This window comes from Toxotes jaculatrix, chromosome 17 (assembly GCF_017976425.1).
Source record: "Toxotes jaculatrix isolate fToxJac2 chromosome 17, fToxJac2.pri, whole genome shotgun sequence".
Lineage (NCBI taxonomy): Eukaryota > Metazoa > Chordata > Actinopteri > Toxotidae > Toxotes > Toxotes jaculatrix.
The window spans coordinates 2,925,442-2,948,563 of NC_054410.1; the positions used below are offsets into that span (position 1 = coordinate 2,925,442).

At 42.3% G+C, this 23,122-nt stretch overlaps 1 protein-coding gene across 4 annotated transcripts in view; it reads left to right on the forward strand.

Moving 5' to 3' along the window:
• Positions 1-4,212: 4,212 nt before the first annotated feature.
• The window catches only part of slc4a11 (solute carrier family 4 member 11), an 87,034-nt gene continuing 68,124 nt past the window's right edge, over positions 4,213-23,122 (forward strand). Inside the window, exon 1 of one of the 4 annotated variants that reach the window (XM_041060991.1) lies at positions 4,213-4,303. In XM_041060991.1, coding sequence (XP_040916925.1) covers positions 4,243-4,303 — 61 coding nt within the window. In that variant the 5' untranslated portion in view covers positions 4,213-4,242. Of the gene's footprint in view, positions 4,304-21,049; positions 21,204-23,122 lie in introns of those variants that run through there. The other 3 variants (XM_041060994.1, XM_041060992.1, XM_041060993.1) reach the window with 3 other exon arrangements.

Consider the following 23,122-nt stretch of genomic DNA (forward strand, 5'->3'; position numbering starts at 1 on the left):
TTCTCAGTGGTCCCCACTTGCAGGGGGAGGCTTATATACTCTCCCGGTGGCCTGCCAGGACAGGCCCCAGAATAACAGACCTAAAAATACTACAAAGCAGTTAAGACCGGCCAATGGAGTAAGCCCCGACTGAGGAGTGTGACGTCTGTTTGTGTGTGTGTGACAGTGTGTTGCTTACAGATGTATGTTCTGATTGTGTGTATTCCGTACATGCATTTGTTAATCAGTGCATACGCGCCGCAGCATATCTGGGCACGCGAGTGAGTGTGAACCTGCGAATGTGTGGGTGTCAGGTGATGCATGTCGGCATGGCTCCATATGCATTGTGAATGTGTGTGCGTTTGTATATGTTGTTCGCGGGCAGGTGGAGCGGCAGGTGGGTTCGGGAAGGTTGGCGCGTGAGCACGTGTCGGGTGCGACGGAGGGGTCAGATTCAGCGAAGAGTTGGCCGTTCAGAGAAAGGGACAGAAGGGTTTACGAAGAGCCTGGCATACGATAACGCCCACGTCAACATCACACACACACACACACACACACACACACGCAGGAATACACAGTTTACTCCATCTCAGTTTTTCATTGTGAAAAGCACCAGTCTGAAAATATGCTGAGCAGATTTGATAACACATTCCAACAGAAAAAGTCCGATCTGGTTTAATCTCACAGGCTTACAACATCTATACGTTCCTGACACACGTTTATTAACAAGGAAAGGACAAACTCATCTAAAAGATACATTAAAAATGTATGGGGCCACCTGGGAGCAGCAGGAACAAGCTGTAAACACCGACATATTTCCACATCATGGAAACATACGGTGACCTTGAGAGCAAACAGTTGCCTATTTACACATCCACCGCATACGGTGCGATTTTAGCATTTATTTAGAGTCGACTGGTTAAACTGAGCAAAACAGAGAAATGCAGGAGTAGAAACACTGAAAGGTCCTAAATCAAAGCACAGTCCAGGGTGTTATCTTCCATGTACACCACAGGTGCTTTGAACTCTTCAGCTCATCCAGCTCTGGGCCTTTCAAGTATTTCCTCAGGCCGTTTCCATCCAGAGGGAGCGAAGAGCATCAAGGTTTTCTCACCTTTACCGCAGAGTCAACACTGTAACTGTCATCTCCAGTGCTGTTCTGTATGTACATACACCACAGAAATACTGCGGAGAGGAAAGTAACTGGAACCGGGCTTTTCTCAAATTGTACCAGTACAAAAAAAAAATGCAATCACCGCAACATGCCACCCAGCAGATACAGTATTACATAACGCTGTCATATGTTGCTGTTGCTGATATTGACGCGTGGGCATGGCAGAGGGACAGCCACCTCTGCCGGTGGTGGATCCTGAGCCAAGCACTGTGAAACCGTGGAGTAATAATGCCATCTGGAACAGCTGTCAGCAAAGGAATCTCGCTCAGGCTTATTAGGGAGAGCAGAGAAGGCGAAGTGGTGGTGGTGTGTGTGTGTGTGTGGGGGGGGGGTCTCTCCAACTCAAAGAGAGGTGAAACACATGGAGGGGAGATGTGAAGTATTGATGGCAGAGAATGAAAAGGAAATCACTGCAGGCTGAAAAGGAATGATGTTAATCTGCTTCCAGGCACTACTGAATTTCTTATGGTGAGAAAATACAGATTTCTGTTCCCTTTTGGGTTCGTGAGCTTCAGATGTCTCCTTCTGTTTTACCCCAAAATTCACCGGTAACCACACCATTTAATCATGAGATGAAGATGAGTTACCAGAGTTAAGGGTGAGAGTCTGAAAACCTGTATCACTAGCGACTGAGCACAGAGGAAGATGATGACCTATGGTTGAAAGCTGTGGGGGGAAAAAAGCAAGTAACTTGATCTTGAGTTAAGACCTTCTTATTAAATCACCATTTCCAAGGCCAAGAATGAACTTTGAGCTTATCTACTGTATGTAGGTTCAAGAAAAAAAGTAAATGGTGTAAAAGCGCAGTGGAGGAAATCGATCAAAGGAATGGAAAAAATATGATGACTTGAAATTTTGATTTGAAAGTGGCTAAAGTTCAGGTGTATCGTCAGGTGGCCCCTGGTGTGTGCAGGATGGCAGGTGGATACACCCTTACTGTGTTTGCTTGTGACTGGAGGCAAAAAAAAAACTTCCTCGAGATCTAAGGGACCCACTGGGTCTATATTCTTCAAACATATCAGCGACATATTTTGGCCTTTGCCGGTCATCTGATTCATAAACTGATAAAAGAACTTTAAAATCTATTTCTCGACTACTCTGGAGCTGGTGTAATGTTCTCCGTTGTCTTCTTATTATTGTAGCAACAGCAGGAGAAATGTGTTGCTGCTGTCTTTTTTTGGGAAGATCAAGAACAGGAGAGCATTGCACCCTGCTGGAGATGACGGCATGAGTTTCTCTAAACCTCACGTGGACATGAGACCTCTGCTTCTAACTATTTTTAGATGATAAGAAGCTGATTTAGTCACTATTGTGGCAGTGCTGTGTTGATGCGGCAGCTGGAGTTTAAGTCTGAGTCCATTAAAAATTAAGGATTTTGAATTTGGACTCCTGTTTTTACAGCAAAGGTGAGAATAAATTAGAAAGCTGCTGTGTGACTGCTGTGATCAAAGGTTTGACTCCCACTTTAAAGATACCAAGAAGAGCTTGATCAGAAAGGGTTTCTGGTTTAGTGTTCTAATACAGGTGTGCTGTGTAAAGCACACCTACCTGAGAGTTCTTGGCATGAAATTATTATAGAACTCATGTGGGTTTCCAAAGAACTACATAGTGAAGGACTCCCAGCACTGATAGCAGCTGATAGCAGTTCTGGCCCCTTTTATCAGCTGGTAAACGCAGCTTAAATACTGCATAATCTGGACAGCTGGCCTCTAAAAATACATTTAATAATGGATGGGTTATGCATTGGAATTTCGACAGTTAATAGTCTGTTCTTAAAAACTCCAATGGTAAAAAGTGGTGATAATACCACAGAAAGCTACGGTAGGCTGCTTACAGTATGGGCCTCATGCGCACACCTGGGGTTTACTGATTCTGGATTATTTGGACATTTTCTTGCATTACAGCTGCAGACTGGTGCCAGAAGTCCACTCTGAAGATCAGAGGTGGAAAGGGCATTATGTGGATGGCTGAACTTTATGAACCAATGCATTTCAGCAATAGTCCAGTCAAACAGAATCTTCCTGTACCCGTTCAAATACTTCATGTAACCTTTAAAACGGCTTTGCTCCATATAATACTTAAACAGGAAGGCTTTTAGCTGAATTAAGCTCCTGTTGATGTTGTGCTGGCTTTTCGGAAACAGTTTCCTTTGAAGTCAACACAAAAGGCTGCATCTACAAACATTTGACCATATGAATTACAAGTACGGCATATCCATAATTAAATAATATGAATTGTGGATGAAATTCTGCATTAAAAGTTGTATCTTCTTATTTGTTTTCTGAGTCACTGAGGCACTTGCTTCCAGCTCAGGGTAAAGACTCTCACAAGGGGTCACAAGACAAATGAAATGGGTCACAAGATGATAAACAGAAAAGGAAAACAGAAAAAAAAATCTCTTGTTACACCAAATTATCTTTATTTTCTTTGATCTTTGATTTTTTTTTGTGTGACATATTTAAAATGTCTGGTAATGATAATGAAAACAAATTCAGTGTAAGTGCCCACTTTACCTACAGCATCTGTATTTTAAAAAGTGTTTATCTGTTTCTTATCTTATTTTTTATGTTTTAACTCAGTTTTTTTTTCTTCATAATCATAACAAAATCAAAAAAAAAGAAAATCTTAAGTCTGATATTAGATACAGTGGTTTTCTAGTTCCAGTCCATTTATTTCCGGAGCCGTCGGTCAGTTAGAGTCACAGCATTCTGAGTTTGTTGGTTGGAACATTTTAATGACGGACTGCACCTTTACCTGAGCCTGGCCGCTGCAGTGTGGAGACACGGCACCTGGCGGCAGGTGTCACACACTCATCCTTCCAACTGGACACTCACCGGACAAATCAACGGTCTCGTGCCTGCAGCGAGCGGTGGGCGGGGTCGCTGGTTCAGGCACTCGGCGGGCGCGTGCTGCCAGTAACACCTGGCGGTGACGGTTGATCACTTAGTGACAGTATCGACACCTTTTCTTGAATGTAGCGACCGGACAGAACAAAACCAGTAACCTCTGCTTTTCCTCGTTTCCTGTGGAAACAGACAGGAGCCGGTGAGAGAAGATTTTCCGACGCTTTGTGGAGACCCGGGAACATTATGAAAACTGTGAAGGACGATGGAGAGGTGACGGGGGTGTCAGTTAATCGATTTACTAGAGGTAAGATGCGTCTTAGTTATTTTTTAATTTCTTGTGAACGGGCTGTAACGCATGTGAACTGTCCTGACACTCGTGTTTTAGTTGTGAAAACACTTATTTTTATCCCTTCAACTCTTCAAAGACGGTTTCATGTTGTAAACTGACATACAAGTGTGACCACTCGTCACCCTGTATAGTTAAGGTAGCTGTGTTTGCCAGTGGTACAGTGTGAGTTAACTGCCTCTTGTGAGTGAGTGTGTGAAAGGAAGATGAAGAGAGTGTGAGAGAGTCTTCGTAATTAAATGGGACACACAGACTGCACCGGAGGAGGGCCAATTTACTAAAGAGGAAAATTAGTCAGTGCAGAAACGAGACTTCACCCAGGAAAACCGTCCTCCGCTGTACAGTATGGCTTTATTTCGTGTTATTTTACCACAGAGTGGAAAAATGTCATTAAAGAAGGTGGATGGCAGTTTTGGTGCCACTTCCTCCTTGCGCAGCCTAGGTGTCAATTCACATTGTCTTAAAGGTTTTGCTTTGGAGCGGCAGTGATCAGTCAATGAATCGATCAGTAAATCAACAGAAAAATAAACAGCAGATATTTTGGTAATCGATTAATCAAGGAAGTCCTCTATCAAACAAAAAATTCAAAGTGTTAACAGCTGTCATTTGTGACAATTTTCTTATGTGATTGTTTTTTAAAATTTTGGATTGTTGGCGTGACAACACAATCAATATGAAGACATCACCTCAGGCCTTAGGAAACTGTGATGATACTATTCACTCTTCATACAATTAATTGATCAATTTAAAAAAAAAAGTGATATCAGCAGAATAAACAGTAAAGAGAAGTATTGTTAGTTGTATCCCTAACTGACAGTCTTACAAGTTTTCACCCAAGACATGTAATGACATGTCAGGAGACGTGTGAGGAACACAGCAGAACTCATAATACATGGATAGAGGAAATGCTGAACACACAAGCAGAGTAAACAGTGTCATCGGTGCCAAAACACATGTAAACAAGCAGCTTTAAATCAGACAAACAGTGAAATGTGGCGTCCTAAAAATGTCTTTGTCTGGATGCGCGGCCTCACTTTTACATTTTAGGCATTTAGAACATGCTAAAATACACGAAACAGTACAATAAGCTACACCTGCTACATCATCAATATTTTAAGCAATAAGAGATTCAAGTGCAACAGCATCACAAAAAAAAAACACACACCAAAGAGTACAGTAGGTACAGATATGTGGGGCATCTAACTGTATCTGTAATGTGTTAATTTTTAAAATCTAATACATTAATGTAATTGTGCACAAAATAATTTTTAGGCCCATAGTGCAGCTCCATATGTGCTTCACACAGTAACAGGATTTAGCACTGATTCTGCAAGATCTTAAAGCAGATATACCACAGAATCTGGGAGAGTTGATTAATTGATCAGTCGCTCATAAACATAAAATTGATCTGCAACAGTTCTGATGACTGATTAGACATCATTTCGACATCACACAAGTCATTTGTCAAGCAAAAAAGCTAAACATTAGATGCCTCCTGCTTTTTAAATGTCAAGATTTGTGGCTTTTCTCTGTTTTGTATCTATGTAAATTGAGTATCTTTGGGTTTTGGACTTGGCAGAACAAGAAATTTTAAGATGTTGCCCCAAGCTCTGGAAACTTGTGAGAGACATTTTGTCCACTATTTTCTGACATTTAAAGTTTGGTCAATTAATAAAAAGTAAGGAATAGTTAATGGATAGTGAAAAGAACTATTAGCTGTGTCTGTGGTAAAAATGTGCAAAATATAAAAATATGACAAATCATATCTAATGTCATTTGATGTGGTATAAAATAAAAAGAGACAGGGTTTTTTCCACGCCGTAGGCTTTTGAGTAGGTTGAACTTTTTTTTGTCTTATTTTACTACTGAGTTCCTACATCATAAAATTAAATCAAGGTGCTTGTAATTGGAACACTTCACAGAAAGACACACTATTAGCCTTTTGAACCCCCCTTTCCCTTATCTTGTATTTTTAATTGGCCATTGTGGAACAGAAGCTTTATAGTCCCGAATCCTTGCAAAGTTCAGAGCCATGTTGGAAAAAAAAAAACCTCTGCATTCCTGTGACCTTGAATTTCCTCAAACAGTCACATCACATCATCCAGTGTGCATTGTGTAACTGTCTGTCCTGACCAGGATTACCTCTTTTTTTTTATATATGCCATTTGGCTGGCACTTTCATGCTGAGCTCCTCATGGACTTGAGAGTGCATACATGTTGTTTTGTTTCCGGTGGGAGTTGAGCCTCTCTCTCCCTCATCTCTGACGCTGTTAACGCCGTGCTCCACATGTTGACATACCCGGGAGAATACACCCATGACCCTGTTAATACTGTACGGTTCACATTAAGAGAAAATAGTGTCCAGAACCATTCAAACCACGTGGGTTTTAATGGTTGATCTCATTTTAAACTGAATTCACGGATACTTGATATTCTGTGCGGGGTACACAACAGTATCTACAAATCTAACAATAACTACAATACTGTGTATAACTTGTACTTTCCATTGTTTGTTGCTTTGCTTTTGCACCTGGTGTAGAAGCTTGACTTAGCATTTAGACCATGTAAAACAAGCTGTGCATTGCAGCACAGTAGAGGCAGTAGGGATGTGATGTCATGTGATGACACATGTATTCATCACATGTTCGTGTATAGCCACCTGAGCTTTTGGACACAATTCGTTCGGTTCGCGACTGTCTTCACGTCAGTATCAAGGGATCAAGGAACTTTATTGTCATACCAGGACATTTGCATGTTATGGTACGAAATTGGTACTCAGGTCCCAGTTTTAAGCCATAAACATTAGAGAAATATAAATATAAACTTTTCCACAGCAGACATTTTGGCTTACCCCTCCAGGAAATGCATACGTGTAATTGATAACATTTAAAACAGCTGCATTCCATTTAGGTGAGCCAGCTCCAGGGTCCTGGAATTGTTCGTGCTGGCTCGCTGGCACGGCTTACTGGGACACTCGATGGAACTGAGCCACGGTCAACAAAATTTGTTTCACCTGTGCTTTTCCTGCTAAGACACGTCAAAATGTAGGTCTGCGCCTTTGCAGGTGTGAAAGACATTTTGTTGTCTGTGTGCTAAGCCATGCTAACCGTATTAGCCGCTGGTTGTATGCTCCTTCTGAAATACCAAGTGTCGTCGGTGTGATGAGCGCAAATGAGAAACCGTATTTCGATCTGTTGTTTGGGAGCATTATGGTACAGGTGAAGCGAGCCAGCCAATGACCTGAGCGGACGCGTTAACATTCAAGTGACAAAGCCCTCTAGTGGCCAGAGCATCAGTGTCAGTGTATGGAGGAGGTCAGAGTAGATGGATGGGTTAAACCAAAACTTAACCATAGTGTGATCACTTCATAAAACTGATTTATTTTTCAGCAGAGTTTTGAATTGGTTTTGGCACAAATAGCTGGTGTCGTCCTGTCGATGGGACTTCAGTTTAATTTTTTTTTTTTTATGTACAATCCACCAAGATATCTCTCCACTTTTTCATTCAAAATTTTTTGCAAACTGAGATAATCAATGTTCACAAAGCGCTTCATCTGCTTAGCATTTATCTATCCAACACTCACACTTGGATTAGTCAGTAACTCAAGGTTTTGAATAGATTCAGAATTTAATAGTTTTTCCTTACGAATATAAAGCTCCAATATTATGTATGAATGTTTAGAGTAGATCTTCAGTGTTTCTCTGTGTACAAGGAGCTCACCTCCTCTGCCTTCTCTGTCTGTCTTGTATAACGGTGTCAGTGGTGGGAATTTGGTTCACGGTGTTAATTGTTTGTTAAGTGTCTTTAATTAACCGCTGTCTCGCGGGACTCCAGTGGACTCAAGTCGCTACTGGTGAAGCCATTAATCAATCAGCTCAGACTGTGGACAGTCAGTTAGCCTCCAGCTCCCTCAGTCACTTTACAACCACTTTATTTGCCATGTTAAATAGATGCATCGGTGTGTCTGGGTTAAATTTGTATAGGCTTAATTAAAACTTTGACTGTACACATACCGTGTGGTCTGAACAGAATGACCGCGGGTTATCATGTAAATTGCAGCTGAGAGAAATACCAAGGGTGTAACAAACAAATCAGTTGTGTTTCTCAACTTACTGAATTAATTCTATTAAATATTAAAGGAATGATTATTGCCCATCACAAGTTACGTATTTATCGTGTCAGTGTTGCAGAAACGCACGTGATCAGTTTTAAATGACATGTAACAAAAAGCGAGCATTTTAATGGAAGCAGCTAACTACGGTTTTATGTTAGGGGATTATTGAGAGTGGTGTGACTCAACCATTTCAGTCTACGTGTGACTGGGGAGCCCCAACACTGAGCTAAAAGAAGCTAACAGCCGCACAGAGCTGCAGTGTTTCCTCATTAGACTTTTTTTTAACATCACTGAGTCATTTTAACATGCGTTAATATTGCAGCTTTAATAACAGACACATTTAAGCTTGACACATTTATTTGTACACTGAACTGCAGTTAACAGGATACAAAAATGCAGTGAATGTTAAGTAATCGCAATGGGATTATTTTGCGGTATCATAGAAATCTGCAGTACCGTTCTTTCAAACCCTTTAATGTTAAAAAATCAGAGACATTCAAATTCTTGTGTACGACGCAGTGCAAGTATTTGTCTTGGTTGACGTGCTGCAGTGACTTACTGTCAGCTCACACAGTGCACAGTTTGTACCGGTAACACACTACATACCGACAAACGTGGACCAGGCACAGCAGGATCCCACAGACAGGGAAAACATGCAGCTGACAGCCGACACTGAAATGAACTGAGGAGCAGATATCCCGGAGTTACTCACACCTCAAGTCACCTTGGTCTTAAAAGTGAATGTCAGCCACTTAATAAAAAATCATTCACCTGTCTGTTGCAACGGGAGAAGCTACCTTTCAGATTTATGATGACACAGGGATATAAAATCTGTGGTACATCAACAGTGACTTTGTTGACTGAAAATATTTTTTGTACAAGTCCTTGTGCTAAAATAAGATTTATTTCTATATGCTTTCTGCCCGCTATGATATACATAATCTGCAAAGTCGGAGGCCCAGTCATTATTTCAGGAACATTTAAAGATATTACATCCCAGTGTAAGTGAGCAAGTGAAATCTGAAAATACTGACAGACTCACTGAGGCTTGCAGTATGTGTCAGGACCCATTGACTTGGTTATTTGCAGCTGAAAAGACTTGTAGACATCTAAGTTAAAACCAGGCTAAGTTGAACGCGGAGCTCCTCCAGTGGCCACAGACCACGATGCTGCAGATTTGGCTCTTCTCGTTGCATGTTCACACAGTTAATCATCATAATCATGTGACCTTTGTTTTTGCTCTGTGACAATTTCGACTTGAGTAAAAAATTACTTAAGAGCAAAATTGCTGATTTTTAGAAACACTCCAAAAAAAATACAAGTACACAAAAATTGACTTTGCTGCACTAACGAGAGTAAATGTGACTCATTACTTCCACCCCTGCTGCTCTCACACACAGCACAGTATTCCACCACTGTTTAAGAGGTTTTTTCCAGTTCTATATGTCATGTGTGTAAAAATGAATGCATGAATAATCATGGTGTTAGAATTGGTTTATGATAATGGAACACTAATAAATCATTAGGACCCATAGTCACGATGTGTGTGTGTGAGTGTGTGAGCGAAAGCATGCATTTTGTTTGAGTTTGTGTATGTGTGTGTTTGTGTGTGGTTTCATGACAAACGCATTTTGTTATTCTCCTTGGCAAGCTGAACTTGGCCAGCATCTGAAAATGGACAATGTAAGGCAGGAGCCAGTCAGGAGGAGAGGAAATCCCACCCTGTGTTTGTCCACTAACTGTGTCTTTGCTGTCTTCCTGCTTGGAGCACAACACAACAAGGTGCCCTTTGCAGTTTATTGCAGCGTTTTAATGCGCTCTGTAGGTGCACAGAATTTTAAAGCTTGCTGCAGAGTGACATTTTTTTCAGGAGCCGTTCTGCAAAAGCAAAGGGACGGGCTTCTTTTCAAAACCACGCAGCTTAATCTATTTTGATAGTAGTGACATGCACTCTTGCAAAAATATTAATAGCACAAAGTAGGAGCCTGTAGTCCTCGGCTGATTAAATGAAACACTTCTGACTGGATCCTGAATGATGAACATCCGGAAATTATAATTTTCTCCAAAAGAGATGGGTAGTGATTTCAAAATTAAATCTTTAAACACACATCAGATAAAGGGAGTAGCACATGCAGTATTATTGGATTTACCATGACTATTAATCTACTATCATTTTGACATTTTGTTAAGGATAGAGAGAAATATGACCCCCCCCCCCCCCACCCCCAACAATGTCCACGGTGAATTTTGTACAAAATTAATATAGATATGACTCAATCAGTGCAGTACTTGAGGAATATTCTGTCATAAGAACAGGATTCAGCACTGCTGTTCTTTTCATAGTGACAGTATAAACACGTAAACCTGATTTCGAAGCATATCACCACCTCCATGTTACAGTAGATTCTTGTTCTTTTGTAAAAGAGAGTATTTTACAGTGGGGGGTTGGCGACAGGGACGAGGCAGGATGATCCATGTTGCTGATGTGACCGTTTCACTCACTCACTTGAAAGTTAAAAGTGTCTGTGTCAGCATTGCTTCCCCATAAGGGCTTTTGGAAATGTAAAGACAACAAACATTTCCTGTGCAGTGGTGTCTGCCTGTGTCTGTCTGTGTGTGTGTGTGTGTGTGTTTGTGTAGAGAGTATCACAGGGAAAACATGTAGGGGAAACTGGGGATCAAAGGGCACAGCCGCTATCTTCAATTGAATGCTGCCTCTGCTCTCTGCACATTTGTGTCTCTGACCAATTCAAGATCAGACGAGCCTCACTGAGATAACCATTTTGTGTCTCTTTAGGTTGTATAGGCACTATACTTACTCATTTTACTTTTGACTGTATGGAAACAGATGTAGACCTAAATTTTTTATTTTAATTTTCACACAATTTTGCTCCAGAAATTTTTACCATACAACAGAAAGTAGAGTAGAACTGATGTATTTTGATATACCTACAGCAGTGCCTGTTTCTGAGGCTCTGCAGTTTCCAGCAGAGGGCAGTGTGTATCTCTGCCTCACTGGACAACATAACTGTACATAACTGTAAGATCTTCTGCTTAGAAATCCTCAGGCACTGGGATGACTTTGTCTTCGTTTGGATTCTGGATCGTTATTTGTGCATGTTTCACGTCCTCATGCCCCAGATATTTATGTAAAACCAGAAGCCATATATATATAAATCTGTATGTAGTCATCACATACAGTAGCTACTGTGCATTTCTTCTGCACAGGACTGAGAATTATTGATCACATCTGCTCATTCGTAGGCAGATGTGATGTGACATATCAGTCAGTGGCTTCTATTATACATATTCTACTTAAGCAAATATGAAGAAGCATTACTTTTGCACCAAAGAGACATTCATCCCATAATGTCACTTTTAATTAGCCATTTATAACCTTTTTACTCCGCGGCTGACTTTGTTTTCCCTCAGGGATTAATAAAGTTCACCCTTATCACATTTTTATTTGGACGTTATGAGGAATATTTATGGAGCCGAGAGGTTTGAGAAGTGTATTTATGACCGGAGGGTTGCTAGTTCAAGTCTGAGAGCCTCTGGGAACAGCTAGGCAAAGAAAGTCAATAGTGTCCTTGAGCGAGCAAGGCTGTTGCATGGAGCAGCTCCTGTGCTGTGGTAGCAAGGAGGTGCAGAGAAATGTGTGCGCTCAGCCAACCTTCCTCATTTAGATGAGGGTCGAAACTTCCACACTACGCTTGTTGCACAGGAATTCTTATTTTGCTGTTCGGGCAGTTATGTCATGCCGGTTTTCGAGGTGAGCTTACTTTAAGTGAGCAGGTGGGATTTACTGTGTTTCACACGGCTGTTATCGGACATGTGTGAGGATTGGTTCTGTCAAACTGGCATCCGTTATTTTGCTACCAAACAAAAAGTCAACCAACACAAAGATGTAATTTGTGGTGAGAGACCACACTGCTGCTGGCGGACTAACTGTCCTGGTACTGTTGAATTTAAAGGTAGCCCATAGCAGGTAGATGTGGGTTTTTTTTTGTTTGAGGTTTTCAAATGAAATCAAAGAAGTTGATGTTTACAACTCTGTTAGGTTTTAGAAATACTGAAAGTCCGACTTCATCTAATGATAACATCAAAGGAGCTGATGATCAAATTAGAATGGCACTCAGTGGAGCGCATACCTCTGCTAAGGCCAGTGTCAGACAACATAGACAGAGCTTAGAGACAAACATTTAAATTCATAGTAAATGTTGTGGATCTGCCCCAAATTGAATGGGTCCTCCCTGACCCATGCCCCATTCCTCCAGCACGTTTAGTGCAAATCAGCTCAGTAGTTTTTTTGCACAGTCCTGCTGACAAATAAACAAATCAACAAACAAACAAACCAACAAACAGACATGAGTGAAAATATAACCTCCTTGGTGGAGATAATTAAGCTAATTCAATTTTTGGCCAAGACACGGACATGACATGGTTAGAGCCTGAATTCTTACTGGGAGGATCTATCACTCTGCACTGGGCGTGTTTGAGGTATTTGTTTGTTTGTGTCTGGAGTCTGATTGTCCTCCACTTCCTCTAACTCTGCAGCTTTGCTTTCACTGCTGTTCCAATCTGTGGTTCCCATCTGCAGTCTTTTTGTCAATAAAACACAATACCATATAATACCATACCAAGTGTAATTCAGTCATTTCACTGAACATCAAGCTGAAGCTGCAGACATTTGCCATGTGAGCATGAGCCGTGTGTTCATTCTGATGATGGGGCAGAGCCATGTGAGCATGAGCGATGGGAGCATGACCACCCTTGTGTGCCACAAAGAGATGAAAAACAAGCGCTCCTCACTCACGTTCCCTCCACGGAGGGAAAAATATCATGTGGTGCCAAGTTGGCCTTGAATGTTATTCTCTGCTTATACGTCAGTGAAGCATTTTATCTCCTCCATTTTCTTGCTAACAGTAAAATGACATGAGCATGTGCCTGCCGTTTTGACCGTACGTAGACCGTACCACACCACGGCTTCATGCAGACGGGCTTCGGGTGCAACAAAAATGTTCATGTTACCACATTCATATGCAAACAGCTCTCAGATTCAGACCAAACTCCCAGTGCGAACATGTCCTTAGACAAAGGCATGCGCCTTTCATGCACACGGCATGTTGGATGGCATGTGTCGTTAGGTTTCTGTGCTGATGTGCGTGTTCACCTGTGTCATCTCAGTTATATTTCCCTGAGCCGTTTTTGCCTGAGAGAACATAATCAAGTTGTTCTTCTCCAAATTAAATCTGTAGCTAGTTTGTGACCTGAAATATGCCCTCATCCCCTCGGCAATACTTACAGCTCAGTACTGAACGCTGCTACACACAAGCACACACGCACACACACACACACACAAGCACACACACACGCCCATACCCATACAGAGGCAATTGCGGGAGGCTATATTCTGATAGCTCCTGCAGTGATGTGTGCGGGTAGCAGAGTAACAAGAACCAGCTGCTCCCCTCATCCTCCTTCTCCTCCTCCTCCTCCTCTTCTTCATCATCTTCCTCCTTCTGTTTCCTTAATTTCTCTTCACTCCTTTATTCCCGAGTGTTATGATTATCACTGTGCCTGTCTCTCTCTTCCTGTGCCAGAGTACAGCATAAACAACAACAACAAAGGCGATGCTGAAAAAAAAGAGACAGACCTCCCCTAATGCATGCAAACACACACACACACACACGCACACAAAAGCTGACAGCCACACGAGCTTATAGACACACACAGACAGAAAGACAAAATAGACACCTACACATTGAGAGAAAGACAAGACAGACGCCTACGCATGCAGACACTGAGGTGTAGTTAAAGCACAAACACACACACAAACACACAGACCTGCCCACACACGCTTATACAGTAGACACACACACACACACAGCTGCTAATGAAGGTTGTTCCCAGTCAAAAGGAGGGAGCAGGATTCCCTCACTGATTGATGACTCATTGAGGCAATAGCTGTCGCTGTTTGTGCATCATTACCTGCTATGCTGTATCACCGTTATGACTGCACTATTACAGACGCAGCTACCTTAGGAGCGCCGTGGCTTCTCAGCACAGGGTCGGCAGGCTTTAAAATCAGCAAGTGAAAAGTCTTAACGCTGGTGCAGAGGCATGTTGGCATCCTAATGAGTTGTACACCACATCCTGACATCTGGCACAAGGACAAAAGGACACCTCATACACTGCAGCAGCACAGTCCTGTACAACACTGGACTACAAATCAGTTAAATCACGCAATTTCCGCAGGCCTACACTCATCATGGCAGTGTGCTGCGTATCAGGGTAGCTACCGTAGGGATCGTATCGACAAAAGGACAGTGTGTTTAAAAATGGCAGCTGAAGGTTTGGGATTTGAAGTAGACTGTAGAGTAAAATAGTAGCTTGGTAGGTTTGAGGTGGAAAAAAACTAATGCATGTGCTAACACTCATACCTAACTGACCGGGATCAGCCACACCAGCCTGTAACTTTAAATCTTTACTGTTACTGTAACTTGACATTGAATCAAGAGCACAAATGAGTAATTTTAATTCAAAAATTAACTAATTTGAGAACATGAATTAATAATTTGTGTTCACGAGTTAAAATGACAAAACTAGTCAAAATAAAACTGCTCCTACTGGACGTCTCAGAATTTACTGCAGTGACTTGCAAACATTTCATCAGTTAATGGAGAAGTTCTGTAGATGGACAGGAAGTTATGACAGAGAGATATACTGTACAACACTGATCATTCAATCCTCTTTGTCCTTCAGACCATCCAGCTCACATTAAATGTTTCCCTATAAAACACACACACTACAGTATGTTGACAGAGTGTGCAGTTTTATTTGCACTGTGGGACTCTGTGAAACCAGGACACTGTCAGCTCCGGTTGTGTTGTTTAGAAAAGGTGGTTTGGTTAGTGCTCATCAGGACCTTGTGAAAGAACAAATCATTTTGTATTTATCAGTCCCCATAGGCTCGTTCTGAATGTTCCAGCTGAGGTCCTGGAAAAATTGTGTACTGTGCTACGGTATATTTTATATTGTTGCGGTTTGTTTTGTTTGCTTACTGCATTGCTGCTGTTTTGTGACTAATGGCTCATTAGTTAGGTGTTAGTCAGCTTGTTCTCTGGAAGTTTCTTCATGACCTGCTAATAGTGATGAAGGACTCCAGAAATGACTTCACGGAGTCTCCTGAATGCCGGTTGAACCTTTTATGTGTAACCACCCCCGCGGGCCTTGTAAGTGTTACACCCCATCACGTATAAAATCTTACTTTATTTTTTGTGGTTTTCCTACTTGCTTTTTTTTATTGAAACAGCAGGAGGCTGAGAGACAGGGGACACATACACAGTGTGGACAGTTCTGGCAGGATTGAATCCCAGGCCGGTAGGAGGGTGGCTCCAGAGGCGGGGGTCCCAACTGCTAAACTCTTTCTCTCTGCACCTTATTGCTTTTTAGTGGTTAAGGCAGTTCACAAGTGGTGATTCATCTCTCACTAACACACACACACGCACACACACACGCATACCAAGCTGTGAGCTTCCTGGAGGCCATTCCCACCTCCAGCCTCATAGCACCCACTGATGACTAGCCACAGAGTAGCTGCAGGGTCATTCCAGATGCCTCCCTGTGCACTCAGTATCATCTGAAACTGAAATTTTATCTCAGACCCTCCACTGCAGGTATGTGGTGCAACTACCTTTTGATGCCAGTTAGCCGGCAAGAGCCAAGAACCGTTTTTACCAAATGTGTCGCTCTGAGCAGAAACCAGAAGCAGACCTGGCTTCAAGCCCTCAGCTGGAGTTTCAAGCAGGATGGGATTTTCTTTCAGAGACGGAGGCAGCTCTGTTGGTCTGCACACACACTGAAAACCAGTGACTGGGTTTCGTGTTGTGGATGAATGTGTATACAGCATCAGTATGTGCAAATGTCAGGGCAAATTAATGTGAAACATTGAAATATTATTAAGAAATTTATATAATAAGACTTCGCCCCTCTCGAATAATTGAATAGTCAAACCTACCTGTGCACAATTTAATATTTTTAGTGTAACGTTTTGTGGCTTGTTTAACTTTATGTTGGTCAAAAGACTAAAAACACATCACTTTGCGGTGTTGTTGCGGTGTTGTGTGGCGTGCCCTTTCTCTGAAGCTTGGCGAGCAGCTGCTGGCTCCGGACTGTAGTGAACTGTCAGAAATTGATATTTTATTAACATAAACTCACACAGCTTTAGGCGAGCGCCTCAACACAAACAGGGCTGACATCATTCCCAATCACAGCTGAACTCCATAACAACATGGCGCTGTGGCGTCCCTGAACCATATAAACTGCATCACCTACCGAGGGCACCTGCCAGCATTTGATACCCTTCAAAGCAGAAAAGCTGAATTTTTACATCACAGATCAGACCGGGGTCGTACTGGTCAGCCTCCAGATGTGTAACTGTTTTGACGACAACAGCCTTCGTCAGAATTTCAGTGAACACAGTTTCTTTTATTGAACAATCAGGCATTTATTTATTTATTTTGTGCGCGTACTGTAACGTGCTGCATGTTGCAGTTGCACGAATGTGGTCTACGACTTGTTTTTCCACGCTGGTTTAAAGTAAGGAGACAGTAAGGGTTCAGTGTCAGGGCCAGTTGAATGCAACATATGGCTGTGGCAGGTTATGTGATGCACTTGTGCCCTTCAGGTCTCTCTCTGCTGCAAACTGACTGAACAGGCCTTTGGCCAAAGACAAGCATGTAACACAAACTCCACTACCGAGTTCTACAACTTGTATTTGTTCATTTTCCACCCAGGGTTTGAGTTGGAAATTGATGTGGCTGCTCTGAATAGTTGTAGATAAGGTAATGTAAGGCTATCCTTCTTCAAACATGGAGGCTGTTTTGTTTTTAACAGATGTGTTGTACTGGATTTTTGTTTCTGGCTACGGTGGCAGCTATAATTAGAGTCAAGAAATTAGTTAAATATTTCTGTTTACGTAACTCCCTTTTGCCCTGTTCGTGATATTTTTGACAGAGTGCGCCTACACCCTCTCTCACTCTCAAATTCATACGTCTCCCCGAAGTTAAGACAATATTATTGTGCGATGACAAAGTACAGAAGAATTCAAACAAATACACGTATGTCATAGTTAATAGACAGCAACCGATATGATCCGATATTTGTGACAAAGTTCAGCTCATTGGTGTTTGAGCTGCTTATTTCTGCTGCCCTGAAAGTGGCCTCAAACATCTACTACAGATGCACTTTGTGGGGGAATCTGCAGTTTGCTGTACGTGAATGAGTTTGTGGGTAAATTACAAACCAATTTAATTTGCATTGCATCTAAAAGGAAACAAATTCTGTAAAAAAAAAAAAAAAAGAGCATACAAGCAGTTATCCTTGCTTTCTCAGTGCTGATAGTCCACAGGTTAACATTTAGGGAGAGGATTTTAATGATCGGTTCAAGTGAGCAAGCAGAAAATACTCTGGAAACAATAGTATGTCTGTTACAGAGCTGTTAGGGCAGGTCTGACATGACACTTAACCTCAGTCAGTCACTAGCTGGGACGCCTGGAGACTCTAAGCAGATCTTCCACACGGGTTCAAGATTGAAAGAACTGAATAGGAGTAATTCTTCTATAGAAATGTAAAAGCCAGAACAAGATCTGAGTTTGAAAATAGTTTTCATACCCAGGAAAGAAAGGAAGGATATTACATGACCAGGTACAACTGTCTTTGGAGTTCACATTTGCAGATTTTCTTTTTCCATTTACAGTTTTTTTTTCTTGTCTTTTTTTTTCTTTTCATTTTCACTCCATTGCGCTTAATTTGACTCCATACTCCAGCCGCCTCCGGTTCACCCAGGAGCCGCCACGTTAATGAGATTTGACTTTTCTGGCTTCAGTAAATGACAAAGATGAAGGCGAGTATAAATCCACCCTTAAGGTTTCAGCGCATCACCTCAAACACCTTAACGTGACAGACACCACGGCCATGTTTTTCGCCAGGTTGTCGTCTCACTTGCTCTTATTGACATTTACCAAGACATGGGCTGTAATGCAGCCGTGCCGTTTGGTGTTTAACTGTTATGACACCTTGGTTGCAGGTTTGTGGTGGATGAGAACACTTGAATTATCCTCCAGGGAGAATGCGCCCTGGCTCACTGAGTGACGCATTTGCTCTCTCAGTGTGTAACAGTTCCTATGCAAAGCAGACCCACTGGCCATACCACACACAGCCATGTTATATATGCAGGCTTATGCAAATGACTGACCTTTCACAGAGCATTTACATCAGGGTGGGAAATTAACTTTTTGATCCAGTAGCCTCTGTGTCTGGTAGATTTATAAACTCAAGCCAAACTGCTCATTATTTCATCAGTCTAACAGTATAAGAAGAAAAATTTTGTAAAATAAATTGATTGATCATCATCTTGAGACATTTAACAGTGTTACTAACTGGAAAGTTTGAATTAAACCACTTTTCTTCTGTCTTTTTTTTTGCTTCCTCTGTAATTTCCATTATTTAATAAATGCTTCTCAAAATTTAAGAGGCTATGCATGATAATTCTGCCCAGCTCATCAATCACATTGGTCAGAATTACATGCAGTGTACTAAAATAAAACCTAACCCACTATTATAGTAACAAAAAGCCGATAAGTAATTTCCTCCATTATGTAAAGAAGTACAGTAAACAGGCAGATCCCATCTCCTGACAGCTGTGATTTTTATTTTTGTGGGTTTTTTTATGATGAAAATAAGCGTATCTCAGAATAAGTATTGAAAATGAGGATTGATAGAAGAGGCAGCAACAGTGGATGGTTTAGTAGCAGAACTGCAAGTGACAGGCACTAATTGTAGGTTTGTTGAAGCACTAGTTGGTTTTAGTATTAGCTTTAGTGGCAGTTGTTGTAGGCATAGTAGTGTTTGTCATGAAAATACTATTAGTATTCATTACAGTAGCAAATGTTTAGTGAGAACAGCAAAGTTAAGTGTTTAAGTGTAACTACAATTATTAACCATACTGTGTTTGTAACAGTAGAGCGAAGCATCACTGGGATGAGTTGCAGTTGTTCTTGTGTGGGTAGTAAAAAGGAAAGAGCTGGTGGTCACAGTAGGTCTGGAGTGGTATTATTGCTTATAAACGTTGGACTGGCTGTTGATGTAGAAATCCTGTTTGGCAGAACAGTGTGAATATAGTTAAGAGGAAGACGGGTGTCCTCCTTTCTTTGATCCAACACCTACTAAAGCGTATGAAGCGTCTTTGTCTGAGCTCAGTTCATAAGTGGTCAGCTGCATTTGGATTTTATTACCGTGTCTGAGTAACTCGTTCATTCACTAAATAGATCATTTGAGTTTATTGATGAGGAAGTCAGAAGCTTGACTAAAGCTTTTTTTTTTTTTTTATGATGTGGACTGATCCACTACCCTGTGAAAACATGTTGGTGTTTGGTGGGTTGGTGGACCACGCTCAGGACTGATGTCCAGAATCAGATGCTCTCAGCAGTGGCTTGTTCTATTTGGACAGAGTTGAAGTTACCTGTCATCATGTAAGACTGGAGACTCTGGCAACTGAACCTGGAGGTTGTCAACACAAATGTGATCCCAGACAAGTCTCAGACCTGTGTGTGCTCTTTGCCATAATTTAAACTCTGTGGTTCCAGTCAACAACATGTAGACTTGCTATAATTAGCCCGAGTTGTGACTGTGCTTTACTCTTGAAATATGTTTGTTACACTTGAATGTAAACAGGAAACATGAGGAGAGAGAGTAAGAGAGTCAACATCTGGTTTATGTTCCAGCTATTGATTTATCTCTCGTATATTTTTTCAATTAATCAAGAGAATCCTCTCATTTGAGAAGCTGGAACCAGACGAGGATCAGACCAAGAACAACATACCAGAGTCTGTTTCACTATATGTGTATGAGAAGGAAACAAAGAAAAGGAAATGACAAGTGAGTGAGAGCAAGCCAGAGTGATGTCAGGCTTTTCGAGCTGGGCTGAAAAGTTTAGTCAGCTGTTGTTCCTGTGTTGGATTTGGACCTGAATTGGTTTAGATTAATCTCCGTTTAAGCCACAATATTTTGCAGAGGAAGACAAAGCAACACGTCCTTGAAAGTCAGCATAAATGCATGCATGTGGTGTGAAGTGATCGCACAACTACTACACCTTACGCTCGACTTCGTGCCGTTCCGCTCTCGGTCTGACTCTGTCCTGACACGAGCCGTACGAGTGTGTATGCACAGACATGTGTGAATGAGATTACAGGCAGAGATTAGCTCACATTAATGGTGAAACTAGTTCGGTCACTCTGAGTTAGATGACAAAGCCTGGAGGCGACCAGGTGAGGTGCTATGGCTGACAACAGGATGACATGTTGCATGTTGACTTTGAGAGAGGGGTGTTGGGGAGGTGTGTCTTGACGTGAGGTTTGCCTTGCTGCATGCTGGCCTGCCATAGGCTGCTGACTGGTGGGCCGGGATAAAGCAGTGGAAGGGGAAGCGAGAAGGCACTAGGACCCAGCGGCGAGACAGCGAGTAGGCAGGCAGAGTGGGGCTGAGTCACTGCATGTGTCTGAGAGGCAGTCAGAAACAGAGCAGAGCAAGGGAGCAGAGGTGATCTCACACTCATCAGCACAGGATAACACAACCATGATGGGTTGACTTGGGGGGGGGAGGCGGTTGGAGAGAGGAAGTGTGCATTCGCCACCACTTGCTCAGCTATGGAGACCAACAAAGTTCTTCATTTCGTGCCTTCGGGTAAGTGGATCAAAGCGCTGAGAGCTGCTCCTCAGCTGTGCACGACACAGCGTTCACTGGGAGAACCTTGGGGTTCCCTACCTAGTGAAACCCGAGAACCCCCTGTGCAAAACATGTGCAGCCCACCTCCACTTCCACTCTGAGGAACGGCAGATGTTTGGGTGTTCATGTGTTCTACTGTACATACTTAGCGTTCTGTGTTTGCACTTTCTGCATACTTAAGAATGTGGCAATGTTTTGTTTGTGACAGAAATCCTGTTTTTTTATTTTCACTCTCGGAGGAGGAGGGGTTGTAGAAGCCTTGTTGTGCTTACAGAAATGCAGATGTGTTTTTTTTTTTTTTTTTGCATTAGTACACGTTTGCCGTTTTTTCTTCTTCTTTATGCCTGGTATGCGACATGAGTGAGAGGCTACTGCGTCGTATTTCCTCAGTTCAGAAACTGAACCTTGACAAACAATTGCATTGCAAATCCACGCGAAGAAAGCCAGTATACCTGTCGAGCAGGGACAGCTGGAATGCAGTGAACGCCTGGGCTCATAATGCACTTTCTCATGTGTTGTAGTGGCAGGGCTCGTGCCTGTGCGCTTGCTAGACAAAGAGGGATCGACACAGCGCAAGAAACAGTGTGTGTGAATGTGCACATGTATCTGTGTGTACTGTATGCGTGCGTGTGCATGCGTTTCTGTGCATGAGAAATTGGGGGGGGGGGGGTATCAGTGTCTGTGTGTGTTTGAAACGTGTGTTTTTTTGTGTGTGTGTGTGACAAGACAGACAGATTAGTGTTGGTGACAGCCACAGGAGAGCAGCGAGTTCTCCCCTCACTGAAAGTCCTCTGAGCGCCCAGAGCCCATTTGGAGGTGTGATGCGGCTGCCTCCTCACTTTCATTTTGTCTGGGAAGGCAGAGCAGGATGCTGCGTCTGTGTGTGCGTGTGTGTGTGTGTGTGCGTGTGTGTGATGAGGACGTTATGTGGGATAATGCAAGTGCAGAAATATTATCTGAGACTGTGTGTGTGTGTGTGTGCACGCGCACAAGTGTGTTTTTGTTAGTGAGTACTCGGCCCTGTGTGTATGGGATAATGTGCAGGAATAAATCTGTGTTTGTGTGCGTTTTCGTGTGTATGTATTTGTCAGAGTTCAGTCGTGCTCTGGTGAGATGTGTGAGAGTGTGTGTGTGTGTGTGTGTATTCGTGTGGGTCTGTGCGTGAGCGTCATGCGCTGTGCACACTAACTACATTTCCGAGTGTGTGTCGGGGCGTGATGGACACTGCTGTGGCTCGTCCTCTGAAGAGTAATTTGCATTCATTTGCTTAGGAGCTGATTAGAGGCGGAGAGGGCAGGTTTGATCCGTGCAGCAGAACAATTTGGTTCTGCGAACAGGAAGGTATTCAAAAGGTTTGTTACACAGGACAGGTTGAGCTTTGGGTTGGCAGTGAGAGGAGAAATGTCTGATCTAATGTCTAATCCTTCTAATTACATTCATTCTAGATTTATGTGTCGTGTAACTTAACCTTGGTTTTAAATGCGCATGTTAACATTTCACTGCCCGGCAAAACAAAATGGCCAAAATACATCTGCAGGAATTTGATGGAGTTATTGATCACCACCAGTGACTCAACAATTACTTTGCCAGAGGATTAGATTTCTGGCTTTCCAAACTCACTTTACTGCCCTCTGGATTTTCAAATAAAGCAGAGCGAGCTTTTCTGCGCAGCAGCTCTCAGCATACATAACGGGAACATGTTGTTCATCAGAACGTTCAGCTGAAGCTGCTCGTACAGACTACAGATACTGTTCTTTTTTTTTTTTTATATTGGTGTTCTCATCTATCTACACTAGCAAACCCTTAAATCAGCACATTGTGAGTAATCTTCCAGATTGTGTCATTATCAGTGGCAACCTGCTGACAGGTGAAGGAGC